The sequence below is a fragment of the Bos grunniens genome, chromosome 9 (assembly GCF_055505025.1).
Source record: "Bos grunniens cultivar Pamir isolate PY7600 chromosome 9, Bosgru_T2T1.0, whole genome shotgun sequence".
NCBI classification, from domain to species: Eukaryota; Metazoa; Chordata; class Mammalia; order Artiodactyla; family Bovidae; genus Bos; species Bos grunniens.
This window is the reverse complement of record NC_141173.1, coordinates 97,552,508-97,571,636: the sequence shown is the minus strand read 5'-3', so window position 1 is coordinate 97,571,636 and position 19,129 is coordinate 97,552,508. Positions and strand designations below refer to the sequence as shown.

General features: G+C 46.4%; 1 protein-coding gene and 1 long non-coding RNA gene across 2 annotated transcripts in view; one reads left to right on the top strand and one right to left on the bottom strand.

Annotated features, from left to right (window-relative positions):
* The window catches only part of PLG (plasminogen), a 47,660-nt gene that overhangs the window by 21,888 nt on the left and 6,643 nt on the right, over window positions 1-19,129 (top strand). The window contains exons 10-16 of the mRNA XM_086318595.1: window positions 3,967-4,126; window positions 8,445-8,617; window positions 10,708-10,856; window positions 11,696-11,789; window positions 15,920-16,037; window positions 18,114-18,185; window positions 18,736-18,876. Of these exons, the coding sequence (XP_086174721.1) occupies window positions 3,967-4,126; window positions 8,445-8,617; window positions 10,708-10,856; window positions 11,696-11,789; window positions 15,920-16,037; window positions 18,114-18,185; window positions 18,736-18,876 (907 nt within the window). The remainder of the gene's footprint in view (window positions 1-3,966; window positions 4,127-8,444; window positions 8,618-10,707; window positions 10,857-11,695; window positions 11,790-15,919; window positions 16,038-18,113; window positions 18,186-18,735; window positions 18,877-19,129) is intronic.
* LOC147366445 (uncharacterized) lies at window positions 15,922-17,253 on the bottom strand. Its single transcript, XR_015133416.1, has 2 exons — window positions 17,126-17,253; window positions 15,922-16,093 (listed from the first exon to the last, which is right to left on the bottom strand). It is a non-coding gene; the product is annotated as an uncharacterized LOC147366445 (long non-coding RNA).

Below are 19,129 nucleotides of genomic sequence, written 5' to 3'. Positions count from 1 at the left end.
CCATCAAGGGAATTTTTCATCTCTGATAACATGGTTTTTATTTCTGGTGTTTACATTTGATCATTTTATTATTTTTTTAAAAAATAGTTTCCATCTTTGCTGACATTCTTCATCTATCCATGCACACTGTTGACCAGTATGGTATCTACTACAAAATCCATCAACATATTAATCATAATTACCTTATAATCAGAGTTCCAAAGAAGAGCAAGAAGACATAAGAAAGTCTTCCTCAGCGATCAGTGCAAAAGAATAGAGGAAAACAATAGAATGGGAAAGACTAGAGATCTCTTCAAGAGAAGTAGAGATACCAAGGGAACATTTCATGCAAAGATGGGCTCGATAAAGGACAGAAATGGTATGGACCTAACAGAAGCAGAAGATATTAAGAAGAGATGGCAAGAATACACAGAAGAACTGTACAAAAAATCTTCATGACCCGGATAATCATGATGGTGTGATCACTCACCTAGAGCCAGATATCCTGGAATGTGAGGTCAAGTGGGCCTTAGAAAGCATCACTACAAACAAAGCTAGTGGAGGTGATGGAATTCCAGTTGAGCTATTTCAAATCCTGAAAGATGATGCTGTGAAAGTGCTGCACTCAATATGCCAGCAAATTTGGGAAACTCAGCAGTGACCACAGGACTGGAAAAGGTCAGTTTTCATTCCAATCCTAAAGAAGGGCAATGCCAAAGAATGCTCAAACTACCACACAATTGCTCAAAATTCTCCAAGCCAGGCTTCAGCAATATGTGAACCGTGAACTTCCAGATGTTCAAGCTGGTTTTAGAAAAGGCAGAGGAACCAGAGATCAAATTGCCAACATCTGCTGGATCATGGAAAAAGCAAGACAGTTCCAGAAAAACATCCATTTCTGTTTTATTGACTATGCCAAAGCCTTTGACTGTGTGGATCACAATAAACTGTAGAAAATTCCTCAAGAGATGGGAATACCAGACCACCTGACCTGCCTCTTGAGAAATTTGTATGCAGGTCAGGAAGCAACAGTTAGAACTGGACATGGAACAACAGACTGGTTCCAAATAGGAAAAGGAGTATGTCAAGGCTGTATACTGTCACCCTGCTTATTTAACTTATATGCAGAGTACATCATGAGAAACGCTGGACTGGAAGAAACACAAGCTGGAATCAAGATTGCCAGGAGAAATATCAATAACCTCAGATATGCAGATGACACCACCTTTATGGCAGAAAGTGAAGAGGAACTAAAAAGCCTCTTGATGAAGGTGAAAGAGGAGAGTGAAAAAGTTGGCCTAAAGCTCAACATTTAGAAAACGAAGATCATGGCATCTGGTCCTATCACTTCATGGGAATTAGATGGGGAAACAGTGGAAACAGTGTCAGACTTTATTTTTTTGGGGTCCAAAATCACTGCAGATGGTGACTGCAGCCATGAAACTAAAAGATGCTTACTCCTTGGAAGAAAAGTTATGACCAACCTAGATAGCATATTGAAAAGCAGAGACATTACTTTGCCAACAAAGGTCCGTCTAATCAAGGCTATGGTTTTTCCAGTGGTCATGTATGGATGTGAGAGTTGGACTGTGAAGAAAGCTGAGCACCGAAGAATCGATGCTTTTGAACTGTGGTGTTGGAGAAGACTCTTGAGAATCCCTTGGACTGCAAGGAGATCCAGCCAGTCCATTCTGGGATTTCTTTGGAAGGAATGATGCTAAAGCTGAAACTCCAGTACTTTGGCCACCTTATGCGAAGAGTTGACTCATTGGAAAAGACTCTGATGCTGGGAGGGATTGGGGGCAGGAGGAGAAGGGGACGACAGAGGATGAGATGGCTGGATGGCATTACTGACTCAATGGACGTGAGTCTGAGTGAACTTTGGGAGTTGGTGATGGACAGGGAGGCCTGGCGTGCTGTGATTCATGGGGTCGCAAAGAGTCGGACACGACTGAGCGACTGAACTGAACTGAACCTTATAATCTCAATCTGATAATCCCACATCTCTGGGTGGCTCTGATAGCCATGAAATTAAAAGATGCTTACTCCTTGGAAGGAAAGTTATGACCAACCTAGACAGCATATTAAAAAGCAGAGACATTACTTTGTCAACAAAGGGCCATCTACTTAAGGCTATGGTTTTTCCAGTAGTCATGTATGGATGTGAGAGTTGGACTATAAAGAAAGCTGAGCACTGAAGAATTGATGCTTTTGAACTGTGTTGCTGGAGAAGACTCTTGAGAGTCCCTTGGACTGCAAGGAGATCCAACCAGTCCTTCCTAAAGGAGATCAGTCCTGAGTGTTCATTGGAAGGATTGATATTGAAGCTGAAACTCCAATACTTTGGCCACCTTGATGCTGGGAAAGATTGAGGGCAGGAGAAAGGGATGACAGAGGATGAGATGGTTGGATGGCATCACTGACTCAATGAACATGAGTTTGGATAAACTCCAGGAGTTGGTGTTGGACAGGGAGGCCTGGTGTGCTGCTGTTCTTGGAGTCCCAAAGAGTTAGACATGACTGAGCAACAGAACTGAAGTGAACTGAATTTATAATCTCAATCTGATAATCCCACATCTCTGGGTGGCTCTGAGTCCGGCTCTGTTGATTATTTCACTCACCTGTGGCTTTTTCCCCCTGTTTTTGTGTGTGTTTGTGTGTGTGTCTTGTAATTTTTAATCAATGCTTGGACTTACTTGTAGAGAAACAATAGCTATTGAAGCAACTATTATTTACACTTTGAAATGGGCAGCCTTCTTTTATCAATATGCTATGTGGGTAATTGAATTAATATCATGAGCAGATAAAAGGAATTTCGGTTTTGTTGCTGCTTTTCCCTATGTGAACCGTAGGTTTCAAATCCTCCCAGTGGTGAGGTGCAGTCACCTTGTATCTAGAGTTGGGTCTGGGGTGCTGAAGAGCTTTCTCAGTATTCTTAATCCCTTCTCAACTTTTAGTAATCAGTAATGCCTGCACCACAGAGGTGGGGGGCACTCCACACTTTTAACCTGACCCTATTGATAGACTACGTTTCTTGTTACTCAGTGCTAAGTTTTTGCTGGGGGTAGGCATTCTCTGTCTTCTTGGTCTGCTCTCAGCCTTAGACTCTGGGCCCCTGGTACTGTGCTGTACTTAGTCGCTCAGTCATGTCCGACTCTGCGACCCCATGGACTGCAGCCCACCAGGCTCCTCTGTCCATGGGGCTTCTCCAGGCAAGAATACTGGAGTGGGTTGCCATGGCTTCCTCCAGGGGAGGTTCCCAACCCAGGGATCAAACCCAGGTCTCCCGCACTGCAGGTGGATTCTTTACCATCTGAGCACCTGGCAATATTTCTCAATATTCTTGCCCCTTCTTCCCATGGAACTAAACTCTAAGTTGTATCTGTGTTGAGTCCTGAGTGGAAGAATAGGAGACTTCTGCTTTGTGTTGGTGAAGTATCCTGGCACAGTAGAATTTTCTGCCCTTATTCCAGGGCCCTACCCCTCCCTGAGAAGCAGCTGGTCTTTGCCTGAGTCCCGGATGTAGGACCATTTCCCCCAGCAGCTGAAGGCTTTGGCTTTGCATAAGCAAAGAGTCTGGGGAAAATGTGGAAGGTTTCCATGTTTTGCTCACTGGTACGCAGCCACCATGCGCAGCCTCTACCAAATGAAGTGTGTCTTTCTGAAGACCTGCCCAGTTTTCATGAACACCCAGTGGAGATCCATAAAAGAGAGCTTGCACAGGAGTGCAAGGTCCAATGACAAGCAGTCTGCCCTGCTTATTTTTTCCCCCCAAGTTTTGAATTAACTATTTACCCAAAAGTTAGGTCATTAAAGTCTTAGAATGTTCTGGATCTATTGTTTTCTTTGCATGTCCATCTGCCTCCCAATATGTAAAAAGAGGGCGGTGTTCACTCCCAGAGAGGATATTCTGTTTGTGTAATAAGTTATTTCACACGTTTCTCTGTTCCAGTCATTATTTACTGATTTCTTCTCTTTCAATTTCAGTACCACCCGAACAAACTCCTGTGCCCCAGGACTGCTACCATGGTAACGGGCAGAGTTATCGAGGCACGTCGTCCACTACTATCACAGGAAGGAAATGCCAGTCGTGGTCATCGATGACACCACACAGGCATCTGAAGACCCCAGAAAACTACCCAAATGCGTATGTCTTTGATTTTCAACCGGTAGAGGAGAACCGCCAGCTTCAGTTTCCACTTAAAGGGTTATGCTCAAAACTGAGAAGGAAATGGCAACCCACTCCAGTATTCTTGCCTGGAGAATCCCGTGGACAGGGGAGCCTGGTGGGCTGCTATCTATGGGGTTGCAGAGTCGGACATGACTGAAGCGACTTAGCATGCATGCATGCATTGGAGAAGGAAATGGCAACCCACTCCAGTACTCTTGCCTGGAGAATCCCCGGGACAGAGGAGCCTGGTGGGCTGCTGTCTATGGGGCTGCACAGAGTCGGATATGACTGACGCAACTTAGCAGCAGCAGCAGCTAGAAACCAATGTCTTAGGACCAAATTTCCTTTGGCTCCAGAGAATGAGACAAAATGTCTCAGGCAACTTGCTTTTGTGCAAAATTTCTGAAAGAAGAGAAGCCGGAGGCTGGCTCTCTTTCCTGAGTAGTGTTTCAGAAGCAGGGTGGGATAGACAGAGGGGCTGAGGTCCTACTAGTAGAAAGCTCAAAAGCACAGACGATCGAAGGCTTAGAAATAGGATCGTCCCATAGCTCTTGCTTACAGATCAGTGTCGTCTTTCAGCCGTGGAATTTGATCATTTCGTCTTCCAACTCCTGAAGTGGTTTGTGTTTGCCATTGGGTAATAAATGTAAATATTTATCACCACTGGGTGATCTGTGTATCACCCGACCTGTGTGGACATATTGGGTCCTGAGCACTAGTGGTCTCAAGGAATGTGAATGACCAGAGCATTAAGAGCAAAAGCAGGAAGGCAGATTAGAGTCAGAAAGTACAGATACTGATCCGCAAAATGGACATCAGTGGACAGGTCAGTGGGCAAAATAGTGGACAAGACTCGGACTGATCAGACCAGTTTTTCTGTGACATGTGGCTGTAAAAATATGGAAAAATTTCACATGATGGACAATAGGCAGCATAGGACTGTGACTTTTCGGAAAGGAAAGTAAATTAGATTGAACTTACAATGACCCTGGTTTTCTTCCTGGAGATACTTAGGGAAGAAAGTATCTCTTTGGACTGCAGTGCAAGGAAATGGAGCCAGGGCAGACCACAGCAGTCTTGCTAATCTAAGGAGACAGAGACCGGAGTTGGGGCTTAGTGAGGCAGCTTGGATTGAGTAGGCAGGGTAATCTTGAGAAAGGATCTGTGCAGAGAAGGCACTTTGGAAATACGTATGGAGTTCTCCTGAAGTCTTTGGCTGAATGCAAAGCTACGCACGTTGCAGGGAGAGATTCTGCAGTGAACAAAGACCAGGGAACCGTGAGATAAATGAAGATTCTAGAACTCCCAGGGCACTAGAAGACTCTGCGTTTGCAGAGTTGAGATTCTTATGAGTCAGAGAGGAGAAACCTCAGGGGACACCTTGACCATTCAGTAAGGAATCCAGAAAAGTCTCGTTTATCAGTTGTTGTTGCTGAGTCATGTCCAACTCTTTGCGATCCCAAGGACTGTAGCCCACCAGGCTCCTCTGTCCATGTATCGGTAGGGTTAGTGTATTCCTTGGATAAAGTCTATTCTAAAAACATCTGAGCAAAGATCAAAAGTAATCCTAAAAGGATCAAAATGATCTCCAGGTAAATTAACTGCCTGCCAGAGGAAAACGCAAGGGTCTTGAGAGGACAATACCAAATGATTCCAGTAAGAAGACAAGTTAATAAAAATGGACAAAAGACTTCAACCATTTAAAAGATGTTCCACAGAGAAAGATACACAAATGGTCAATAAGAACCTGAAAAAATGTTCAACATTTTAGCCATCACAGAAGCAAGAATTATAATCACAGAGCTGCTGCTGCTCAATCGCTCAGTCATGTCCGACTCTTTGTGACCCCGTGGACTATAGCCAGCAGGCTCCTCTGTCCATGGGATTTTCCCAGCAAGAATGCTGCAGTGGGTTGCCATGCCCTCTTCCAGGGGATCTTCCCGAACCAGGGATGGAACCTGTGTCTCCTGCATGGCAGGCACCTTCTTATACCACTGAGCCACCAGGGAAGCCCCTATAACCGCAATGAGATACTACCAAATACCCAATGGCAATGACTGTTACTAAAAAGACAAACAGTAAGAAGTAGTTCTGAGGATGGAGCAGGGACAGCTGTCATACCTGATGTGTTTCCGTGTGTGTGTGCCGAGTCACGTCCCACTCTTTGGGACCCCATGGACTGTAGCCTGTCCAGTTCCTCCGTTCATGGAATTTCCCAGGCAAGAATGCTGGAGTGGGTTGCCTTTCCTTCTTCAGGGGATCTTCCCAACCCAGGGATCAAATCCACGTTTCTTACATCTACAAAAAGATCTACCAGAAAGTTCTTATCAGCTTTATTCCTAAAATAACCCCAAACTGGAAGCCACTTCAGTGGTCACCAATAAGAACATGAATAACCGGTAAGATACTCATACCATGGAATACTATTCAGAAATAAAAAGGAACAAGCTACCGATACCCTCAAATTGCATGGGTAAAACCTCAAAAATACTGAAAGAAGGGTATATCCTTGCATGAGTTCATTCATATGAAGTTCTGGAGTAGAACTCAATAGTATTTGCCTCCAGGGGAAGGGCAGCCAAGACTGAGCAGTGACCCAAGGGAGGTTTCTGGGGGTGATGGACGAATTCTCTGTCACAGCAGGAGTGTGGGTTATGTAGGTGTGTGTGTTCATCAAAACTTGTCCATCAAAGTACCTTTACAGAAAAAAGAGAGCAGGAGCCTGTTTCCTGTGATAAGCCTTTCTAACATATCCAGTTGCTTGGAAACCTGCTGATGGGCTTCCTCAAATTGTGGACCCGGGTCTGAGATGGTCACTTGTCTATAGTCCCCACAGATACACTGTTGGATTCCCATAGAACATTGGATGTTCCAAGTGATCTCATGAGTCACAGAGTGCGGGTCTGAGTTCCAAAGGGGAGTCTAAGGCTGAGACTTCTGAGAAGCTGGGGCAGAGTCCTTGGGAGGCCCCAGGGGTCCAAGCTGCCCAGTGAGCCCCAGGTCCCTCCTCTGCTATGTCCTTAGCCAGTTGCTTCTGACTCAGCTCCCGCAGAAGCCCTGGTCTACCCAGACGTCCCCCTTCCTCCCTTTGGCCCCACTCTCCTTTAGTCACATCCCTCTTCCCTCCATCCCTGAGCGGCTGCAGGTAGACGAGCCTGGGGCTTCTTCCTGCGTGCCCCAGAATGCATCCAGCTAGAAACCTCATCCAGCTAGTTTTCCAGGAGGCTGCCACAAGCCTTCCGAACCCCCAACCCACTTGATCTGCCTATGCTATTTACAGTAATATTACTGCCGTGAGTTTTTGTTTCATTGTAAAATACAGTAGGGCTTTCCAGGTGGCTCTAGTGGGAAGGAATCTGCCTGCCATTGCAAGAGACTGGAGTTTGATCCCTGGGTCAGGAAGATCCCTGGAGTAGGAAATGGCACCCCACTCCAGTATTTTTGCCTAGAAAATTCCATGGACAGAGGAGCCTGGTGGGCTACAGTCCACAGGGCTCCAAAAAGTGGGACTACAACTGAACACACACACACACACACACACACACACACACACACACACACAATACACTATGAGTAAACAGACTAAGAGGGTTGACCTGGGAATATCATCGTCTTGTATGTCTTTTCTGCCTTGGATAAATATGTTTTAGTTCCAACTTCCATAGCCCTACTCACATAGAAGAGAAAGCCAGAGGTATAGATATATTTGTTTGTACACAAAAAATGTAAAATATGTGCTTCAAAATCTATATTGGTTATCCCTGGGGAATTTATTTAACACTTCCAGGGAAAGGAAAACATTCTGATACTTTCTCTTATACATGTATATATATATATATGATCTGTTTTTATGTGCAGCATGTATTACTTTTGATTATTTTTAAATAAAAATTATAACCTACTTTAAAAAACTCACCCAGTTCTTTAGAAATTGAGGACCATCTGTGCCTGTGGCATTATAATAATAATTGGCACCTTTGGTAACTTGGGCTTCCCTTGTGGCTCAGCTGGTAAAGAACCTGCCTGCAATGCAGGAGACCTGGGTTTGATCCTTGGGTTGGAAAGATCCCTTGGAGAAGGGAAAGGCTACCCACTCCAGTATTCTGGCCTGGAGAATTCCGTGGACTGTGTAGTCCGTGGGGTCACAAAGAGTTGGACACGACTGAGCGACTTTCACTTTGGTACCTTAATGGAAATATTCCAGCCACTTCGTTGTAACAAAATTCAGAGGGTGCTGGGGTGCCCCTGAAGATTCACTCACCTCTCATGACCTCTATTGCTGTGGAATTTACAGCGGCTTGACAATGAACTACTGCAGAAATCCAGATGCCGATAAGAGCCCCTGGTGTTATACCACCGATCCGAGAGTCAGATGGGAGTTCTGCAACCTGAAGAAATGTTCAGAAACTCCAGAGCAGGTGCCTGCGGCTCCCCAAGCCCCAGGCGTAGAGAATCCTCCTGAAGCAGGTAAGAGGTCTGTGGCCAGACATCTGTGTACTCGGGTAGAGAGATGATAAGAGGTGGAGAGTCTTCCCGAGGCAGAGGCTTCATTGCTGCGGGGGGACTGGAGTGCTGGCTGAGTTTGTGATGGGGAAGGCTGCTTCAGGGTATCGTTTGGGGAAGCCAGAGCTGCTCTTGCTGGCCTGATGGGGGTGGGTGTGTCTTTAGGAGTTGAAAACTAATGGAATGAACTTGTGGACCCAGCGGGGGAAGGAGAGGGTAGGACGAATTGAGCAAGTAGCATTGACATATATACACTATTACGTGTGAAATAGATAACTAGTGGGAAGATGCTTACAATATAATATATGCATATAACACAGGGAGCCCACCCTGGTGTTCTGTGATGACCTCGAGAGATGGGACGGGAGGGGGGTTGTTGTTTGTTCTTTCAGTTGCTCAGTCATGTCCAACTCTTCATGACCCCATGGACTGTAGCAGGCCAGGCTCCTATGTCCATGGGATTCTCCAGGCAAGAATACTGGAGTGGGTTGCCATTTCCTTCTCCAAGGGAGGGGGGAGGAAGGCTTAAAAGGGAGGAGATATATATATATATAAAATCATGATTGATTCACATTGTTACATGGCAGAAATCAACACAACATTGAAAAGTAATTATCCTTCAATTAAAAAAAAAAAAAAGAAAAGTAATTGGCTGTGAGGGATGGATACAGTTTTGAGCCTGGATGGATTGAGAGGTTGATGATAGTGGCCGAGGTGGGACATTCTAGAAAAGCGAATCTCTGCCTTTTGCATGGAGGGGTAGAAAGGACTGATTTGGTTTTGGATGTACAGAGTTAGGAGGGCTAGGAAGACTGTCAATGATCATCTCCAACAAAGGCTTGGAGAGAAGTGGACATGCAGCTCCAAGCGTCTGCAGCCCTGAGGATAAACATGTCATCCAAGGTGGGAGGCAAAGGATAACCAGGCTCTTCTCCACCTCCCCGGCCCTTTGCCCACGTGTCACCCCGTGTGCTGAGCCTCTGGTCCTGTGGCTGTCAGGTGGCAGGAGTGCTCGGTCCTCCGACAGGGTAAGGTCACAGAGGGGACTGACTCTTCCCTTGCCCTGGCATGAAAGCTCAGTGGTCTCTGGCTTGTCTGACCACTTTTGGGTAATCCAAGATCAGACAGAAACAATTAAAGTGAGGACTTGGTTTCAAGTTGAGACCCCCTCTCCTTCCGGAGGGGGACTTGGCTCCTCTGAGATGCTGGAGAACCTTACTAGCTGCTCCCTACTGTCCCCCTGTACACCTGCTGTACACATAGGACCAGCTCATCTCTGCCCCACTTTCCTGGTGAGACTTTGGGTGCCATGGCCCAGCTGGGGATCCCTCCTGATGAGACTCAGGTGGGATGGACCTGAGTCATCCCACATCACATGGACTCAGGTGGCCCTCCCACGTGATACCCCACATGTGGTCGTGGGTAACTCACACAGTCTGTTCCTGGCACACACTGGAGGTGGCCAAGCACTGCCCTGCTCCTTGGGCATGGGGCTAGCTGGCCCAGCTTTTGCTGTCTGGATTTTCCAAGTGCTCATCAGAGCACTGTGTGCTGGGACCCCATATGTAACACTTAACAAGGGCTCAAGCCTCATCCCCAAGGCACGAGGTGAGGGAGGAATTTGGGGAAGGGACCTCTAGCCACCTCTTTCTTACCTCTTTCATCCCAGAAGGTGGCAGAGCTCTGGCCAAAATAATATACTTTTATGAAATCCTTTTCCATCTGCTCTCTTCATTGAGAGTGAGTTATTCAAGGATCATCTCACATTTCGTAGAGGCATCTGTTACCTCTCAGTTTGTTATAAAACTGAGTGAGTATCTAAGTGTCCCGGCCAAAGTTCCCGTTCCAACACCCGGACTTGTGAGTCCTTCTGAGACAAGAGCATCTCTGGCGACTTGTTAAAAAAGTCGTCAGGGCGCACTGAAACCTCCAGGGCTCCTGTGTTCCAAAGGACGTGACTACAGCCTGTCCTGAGAGACGCCGAGCGCTGCCACGTTTGATCCTTGTCGCCGGGTCAGTGTGGGACAGGTGACACCGTTCCCTCTTCCCTCCAGACTGCAGGATCGGGACGGGCAAAAGCTACCGCGGCAAGAAGGCCACCACGGTGGCCGGTGTCCCCTGCCAGGAGTGGGCGGCCCAGGAGCCCCACCAACACAGCATCTTCACTCCAGAGACAAACCCACAGTCAGGGCTGGAGAGAAACGTAAGCCACTTTGATTTGGACTTCGTGTTGCCTTTTTTTGACCAGCCTTCGCAAACCGAATTGAACCTCTGCTCCAGAGAGGCTGCCTGACTGAGCGTTGGTGTGGGGTGGGGAGGGGACACCAGAGGGTTCAGGGGACCGAACCTGTGCTCCAACAGCCTCAGCCTGGGGGGTACAGTTAGCACGGCCGGCCAATCCGCTAGCTTCTTATCTCTCTCATTTGCGACACTTCCTGCCTGCTTTCGTGTTTCCGGTGTTTGTCCTCTAGGTCCCCGTGATCAAAGATGACCTTCATGACACTGTAGTTGGATGTTCCTAGAAAAAAAAATTGGATGGGCCATCAGGACTCTGCTAGGATTTCCCCTACACTCACACAGTCCCTGAAGGGTTTCCTTTGTGGGGCGGTCTTGCCATGGCTGACCCACGGAGGGTGCCCGGGCTAGGGGAATAAACAGTTTGGAAGCAACAGTGAACAAGTCATCGGGCAGAAGACTGACCTGAATGACGGCCTGTCCCACGACCACAGTCCTCTCTTGCTGGGTGGCAGACCCAGGCTGCAGGGCAGGCCCCTTTATATAATCTTCACCCCAAGAGCCCTCAGGGTCTACACCCCTTCTCCAAGCTCCTTTTGAACAAGGAGACATGACCGATGGCCTTCTATGAGTCAGAGGCTTCGTAAGCACCCTGAAAAGTGACTCTGCCCACTTCTCTGCCAAAGAAACACGACCTTTCATGTTCTAAGGACAGAAGTGTAATCGATGTCTGTGCCTCCTGTCACCTTCTCTGCTGTGCCCTGCCCCAGCATGCGCCCTCTCCCAGACACGTTCCTCTTTTTCCAGTACTGCCGTAATCCTGACGGTGATGTCAACGGGCCCTGGTGCTACACCATGAACCCAAGGAAGCTTTTTGACTACTGTGACGTCCCTCAGTGTGGTAAGCCGCTGTCTCCTTTGGAAGGAAATGGCTTTTATATAAATGTGGTGTCACCTGGTGTCTGATCTGCAAGACACAAGTGTGGGTCGAGCACTTCTGGGCAGGAGAGGGTCCCCTCTCCCCCAGAGCCCTCTTTTCATCCTGGGTCTCTTGAATCAGTCCTACTCGTGGCCCCCATTTTTAGGCACTCCCTTCCTCCAATACTTTAAATAAAATACATACAAAATCCTCCCCAAGAGCAAGTTCAGAGGTGATCTCTTTAGCCTCCAGAGGGTTCCACTGACCTCTCCAATGTCTGGGGCAGGATGCCTGAAAAACAAATTCAGAGTCACCCAGACGGGAAGCTCTCCTTCAGCAGCTGAGAAGTAAGAAAGAAAACAGAGACAGCAGGAAATAAACATATAGCATCTATTGTAAACCATATACTGTCATCCTAAGAATTTAATGAACATGGCTCCTTACTAAGGCCCGACATTCCTTATCCTAAGATGACTATTAGCCATGCATTCGCCAGACAACGTAGAGAAAGCTTGCTTGAATTCTTTCCTTGTTTCTCAGACTTTTCTGGGGAGTGAGAAGCTTGGATCACAGAAAGGGGAGTTGACCTTTGTTCTGAAAAGTCTGGGCTAACAAGTCCAGGGATAGGTTTGGAGAACACCGCAAAGGGCTTTGATTCGGACCCTGTTTTACTCTCCGCTGACCTTCCGTCTTTGCAGAGGGATTCTGTCCTGATTCTTGATAATCAGCCTGGACTTCTTTGCACAGTTTGATGGCTTGTGTTTGTGCCTGCCACATGGCGGGACAGGCTGGAGGGGATAAGGTGCGGCTGCAAGGTCACTGAAGTCCACATCCAGAGGTGGTTTGGGAGGCAGCTTGGGCAAAGGGTTGAGAGCACGGAGCCACCGTCAGGCTTTGCTTCGGGGCCGCTCATGCCTAGAGCAGGGCGAGGAGGGCGAAGCCGGGATGAAGGAAAGATTCTCCTTGGCCACTGTCACCGTGCTGCCTGGGCTGAGGGGAGCATGTAGCCGACTGCTTCTCCACTGTGTGTTTTCTCAGTTCTCCAGACGCTGCCTCGGTGGACCCCCTACCTCATGGCCCCCAGTGGGGTTTGTGCCTCCCTTTCTGCTCCTCCCTCCTACCCTTCAGCTTTCTGGAACCCCCACTGCCTCTTGGGGTGCGGGCTCGCTGACTTGGACAGGGTGCCTATCTGGCACAGTTGCCTTTAAGTTGTTGTATATCATGCCATTCCTGCCCTGGCTCTATAGCTGTGCCAGGGAGTCATGGACTTCTGATGCCCACAGAAAGGGACCTACAGTAATATCCCAGGGGCAGCCCTCGGCCACCAGCAGACGCTACAGGCTTCTTGAGTGTCAGGAGGCTTGGGGATCCTTCTGCAGGAAATGGGTGTCAGCAAACAGACCACGTGCTCTGATCACATGGCCACATCATGATGCAGTTGGGGACCGCACACTGGGACAGTCCTTTCTCCATCCTTTCCTCTTTTATCCATCTCTAAGAACCTGGTTCTTTTCCATCCTTGACTTGGGTGAGGGTACCAGAATTGTTCAGTTCAGTTCAGTCACTCAGTCGTGTCTGACTCCTTGCGACCCCATGGACTGCAGCATACCAGGCTTCCCTGTCCATCACCTACTCCCGGAGCTTACTCAAACATGCCAGTTGAGTCAGTGATGCCATCCCACCATCTCATCCTCTGTCATCCCCATCTCATCCTGCCTTCTATCTTTCCCAGCATGAGTGTCTTTTCTAATGAGTCAGTTTTTCACATCAGGTGACTGAAGTACTGGAGCTTCAGCTTCAGCATCAGTCCTTCCAATGAATATTCAGGGTTGATTTCCTTTAGGATTGACTGGTTTGATCTCCTTGCAGTCTGCTTTGATCTCAAGAGTCTCCTCCAACACTGTAGTTCAAAAGCATCAATTGTAAAAGAGGCCATTTCTTTCTTTCTTTTTTATATTTATTTGTTTGTCTGTACCAGGTCTTAGTGGCAGGCATGTAGGACCTAGTTCCCTGACCAGGGATCGAATCTGGGCTCCTGCATTGGGAGTGTGAAGTCTTAGACACTGGATCACCCGGGAAATTCCGGGAGGCCATTTCTAGAAGTCTGCACATGGAGGTTTATCTTACACCCTCCCGGAGCATCTTTGGGGCCTCTGTTGAACCCTCCAATGTAACATCTTCCTACACACCCACCCATCAGAATGTAAAGATTACAAACCTCAGCTATTAATATTTCCTTTTTCCTGGTGCTTAGAGCAATGCCTGGCACTACATATATATATATTTGAACACATTTGCTCAATCAGTAATAAATGAATGAAATCTCAAATGACAGCTCCTCCAGTATGACAGGTCAGTGCTTAAAAGGGTGGCTGTCCCAGGTTAAGGGGACTTTTTGTGTGTACTTGTATTTTTTGTTTGTTTGTTTTTGCTAATTTTATTCGATTTTTCAGAATGTGAAGTCTCTTTGAGCTATGACTTTTTAAAAAGGTTATTTTCATTTTTTTTCCTCTTTTTAAAAAAGGATTTTTATTGCTCATTCCCTGGGAAATTTCCGAACTTTTAAAATTTCCAAACTTTACATTGTAACTCACATGGAAAACATCTTTAAAAAAGTACCATTGATTTAACTTTTTAGGCTACACATAAACTTCTTTAAGCAACTCACTTGAAAAATTTGTGTAAATATTCTGTTATTAAAACAAATGGCACCACGCAAACTGCACAGAATTACATAGTAAAACAATTTGAAATCAGAACTACATTCTATTCAGCCCAGTATTCTGCTTCTCAATTTTACCAAGGGCTTGTGTGGGTTTTCTCTTTAATATCAACCTCAAAAATTGAAAGATGCCCACTTAAAATATAGTTTTATTTATTTATATTCATTTATTTTAAATTGCAAATTTTTGTTCGTTGGGTTAACAACTCATTTCAATTCCACCAACACAAACAGTACAAATAATAAGTATTGTAATTAAAAATAAGTAGAACTTAAGTTTTATTTTGAATAGTGAGACCAGGGTTACCATAATATCTGTGGTTGTTCTTTCCTTAGTCCATTTCTGTAAGTCTACTCTGTGTAAGGCACAGTAGGAGAAATTAAGGTCAGTATTAGAAAGTAGGATTTGATTATATTGCATCCTTCTTCAAAAAAAAAAAAAACTTCTCTATATAGATTCTCAGAATAGGCCAAGAAAATTGGAAAGCTATTAGGAAAATTCAGGTTTCAGCTTCACTAGAGGATAAAAATCTCTTGGTTGATTAAGACTAAAACTTTTCTCCTTATAATATTTATTATTAACTATGACTTACGCTTCTATTTTTGAAGATCCTAAAGGGCTCCAGACAATGGAGAAGCATTTATGAATACCTATGTACCCCCTGAACTGTTTTAGACGTTAGTGAGTGATACCAACCAGAGATGGAGCACTCACCCCAATCTCCAGGAACCCTGCAGGCCAGGTGGAGACAGAAAGCAGGTGGGAGATGAATAGAGAGGCAAGTGAATGGAAGTCATCCCTGAGGTGCTGGGTTAGTCTTGGGAGGCTTCCTGGAAGAGCTGTCCTGAAACTGGCCGAGAGAAAGCATTAGTTTAGGATAGTTATCCTTGCTAAACACATGCACACACCCCACACATACATGCACACACAGAGATTCATAATTAAAAAATACTCTTATTGCCTTCCAATGGGGACGACAATTATGGTTTTCAGCAAACTTTACATGGCTCAGATGATGGTGGTGGTTATGATGGGAGTAACGATACAGTCTCTAGATAGATCACCTCAAGTCAGAATAACAACTTGTGTCAGTGAAGCTCTTCTCCACAAAACTCTCATTCTAATGCCTAACTCTTCCCAATTAATCACTTCCTTAAGAAAACAGTAGAATAGAAAAGCACTTATATTTTCTAGAAAGGAGACGGTTCTGTGTTGTCCACTACCATTTCTTGCAACTTAGAAAAAAATATTCCAAGAGACGTTTATGAGTCTACTATTTAGTTTGAGTTTGGGGATGTGAAAAGTTCAGTGCGTCGACGAGTCACGACTTCATCATGAGTTGCTCTCTTTCACGTCTTCAAATGCAAATCTTCCCACGTTGTGCCACAGAGTCCTCATTCGACTGTGGAAAGCCCAAAGTGGAGCCGAAGAAATGTTCTGGAAGGATTGTAGGTGGGTGTGTGTCCAAGCCACACTCTTGGCCCTGGCAAGTCAGCCTTCGAAGAAGGTAACACCATTTCCAGAAATGATTTATTCCATCCTTCTGGGTACGCTCTGCAAAACCTTGGGGTTGACATATATACATATGTACATATATACATATACATGTACATATACACTACTGTGTATAAAACAGATAATTAATGTGAACTACTGTACAGCTCAGGGAACCCTACTCCATGCTCTGCGGTGACCTCAAGGACAAGGAAATCCAAACAGGAGGGCCTATCTGTATATGTATTGATAGATCTGTATATGTATGTACATACGTATATGTATAACTGATTCACTTTGCTGCATAGCAGAAACTAACACAACACTGCAAAGAAACTATACTCCATTGAAAATTAAACAAACAGAAAACCTTTCTGCATTCAACTAAATCCACATACCCCCAGTATCAGAACCTGCCTCTAAGTTCAACAAAGGAGTAAGGAAAACTATAAAAAAAATTTTTTTCTGTGTTTGTAAATTGAAGTATAGTTGCTGTACAATATTATATAGGTTTCAGTTTTGCAATAGGGTGATTCACCATTTTTAAAGGTTATACTCCATTTATCGTTATAAAATATAATGTAATAAAATATTGGCTATGGCCCCTATGTTGTACAATATATCCTTGTGGCTTATTTTATAACTAATAGTTTCTACCTCTTAATCCCCTACCCCTGTATGGCCCCTCCCCTCTCCCTTATCCCCTCTCCCCACTGGTAACCAAAAGTTCCTTCTCTGTATCTGTGATTCTGCTTCTTTTTTTAAATGTTCTTTTCTATGTTATTTAATTTGAAAATAATTTGAAATTAGAATCTTTTTTTTTTTTTTTTGATCTGGGTAGCTGTCATCAGAATTGTTAAATGTAGCAATTTATACTAAGCTCCAATCCTGCTGGAAAAGTATGAAAGATGCTTTGAGGGTTTATATAGATACCCACTGTGGCTTTGTAAAATGAAGAGAAAGGGATATTTTTAGAAATGAGACACCTCGTGGGGGAGGGTAAAGATAAAATTATCTATAATATTAAAACACAGATGCAGAGTCTTTTCCCCTTCCTTCAACAGTTTTGTGAACTACTGAATTTAACCAAAAGATGCTCACCCATATAAAAAACACCCCTTCTTCAGTGGAGGGTAGCCATAACTGAAGCGTGATCATCCCGGTCCTCCAGGACCCAGACGGTTCTGGTGATCTTTGACTGGTGTTCGCCTTTGATCAGTCCCTTTTCCTGGGTGTCCCATTCAAAGCCCACACAGAAAACAGGCTGATCCGCCTGTTGATGCTTCCTCGGCACAAGGCTGCACCAGTGCGCATGCGCCCAATCGCGGCGCTCTGTGGTCCTTCTTCCGTTCGCTGGTGAGATGCTGTTCTGGTCCGTTTCTTTCTGTGGCTGCCTTGGCTGTTCTTTTCTTTGCCTTATCACGTAGTAACTGCTTGCGATACCTGATCCTGCGATACTGCTTTCACGTATTTTCTAGTCTCTCTTTCCCAAGCTGTGCTGGGGTCTGTTTCCTGATTGATAATTGCCTTGCTGGCTCCCATTCACTTGCATCTGTGTCTCTTCCATTATGATGGTCTTCAGAGCGGCTCATGTGAGTTTTATGAGCTATATCGCACCCCAGCAGTTCTACAACGTGAATGATTTAGGGGACGTTTCCCCCGCCCCAAAGCGAACTTTCTCAAATAGCATGAGCAGATGGCCCCAAATCACGGGCCACTCAGGATCCCATTTGGCACCCTGAAGAATGACTGGTCAGGCCTTACACAGATCTCCTCCAAAAGAAACAGAGGAGACCTCAGTGGGCTGGAGTCCAGGGCCAAAGGGCCTCCTGTTGGTGCCATGCCGCTTTGCTCCCCTGTGGCCAGGCCTGGCCTGAGCCCCAGCCCCACCCCACCCCACACCCCGAGTGGTGGGGTGACCTCCGGAGGACCCACTTACTGCAGGAAGCTCAAAACTCCTACTGTCCTTGCTGCCACCTCGTCCTTTGGGAACATTAATGACCTCGAAGCAGAGTAAGCACCACTTTCGGACTCTCTGTAGAATTAAATCATCAGATTTAACTAAAATCCTGGCACATTTTCCTTCCAGCTCGAAGCACTTCTGCGGAGGAACTCTGATATCCCCAAAGTGGGTGCTGACTGCTGCCCATTGCCTGGACAAGTATGTGTTAGGGGATCCCAGACACGAAGACTTCCTTGTCTTCAAGACTCCTTGCCTCCTTTTCTTTATCTTCTCCCTCCCCTCTCTCCTCCCTTGTCTCCTTTCCTTTCCTCCTTCCTTCCAGGGCGGTGACACTGGGGACGGGGGTGGGGGGCGGGAGGTGGATGTGAAGGGCAGAATGGCCAGGGCCGCTGGGTGGGAGAGGAGGGGGTGTTTCAGGAGAGAAACGAAGAGGCAGACCTGGTCCGGCAGCTTGCAGCAGGATCGACAGCAAGACAGAGCCTTTCGCCATGAGGGGCGTTGGTCTCCCCAGGCTCCCGACCTGGTGTCTGCCCTGTGCCGACCTCAGTGTTGGTTTCATTCGTCCTCTGTTGTCTGAGAACCTTCCTTAACTGTCAGGTTCAGGAAGACCGAGAACTTGTTTCTTGCCATTCAGAGGCCTCCGATTGTAGGTAGCTGAGCGGGGAGGAGACGTGGTGTTTATGGCTCCAAAGGGCACCCAACGCAGGGCTGGCCCCTATTTTGCTGCTAATGTGGATGTCTTCTCTAGCTTTTTAGGGCTGTCATTCTACAAGGTCATCCTGGGTGCACACTACGAGAAAGCCCAGGAACAGAGTGTCCAGGAAATACCAGTGTCCAGGCTGTTCCGGGAGCCCTTTCAGGCGGACATTGCCTTACTCAAGCTGAGCAGGTACTGGTTTGCCCACGACGTTCACCTTGTAAGCCCTGAGAACTTTTGCTCGTGGCTGGATTTACGAGCCGTAACAGAGTTGTGTGGGGCTGGCACCAGCTAGGACCCCAAAGGCATCAGGCTTTGGGAAGAGCATTGACCTTCAAGTGAGGAAACCTGGGCTCAGCCCTGCTCGCCTGCTACAGGGGCTGGGTGAGGATGGAGGTGGGCGGAGGGGAGAATACAGGGGAGGTGGCAGCTAGGGGGTGTTCTT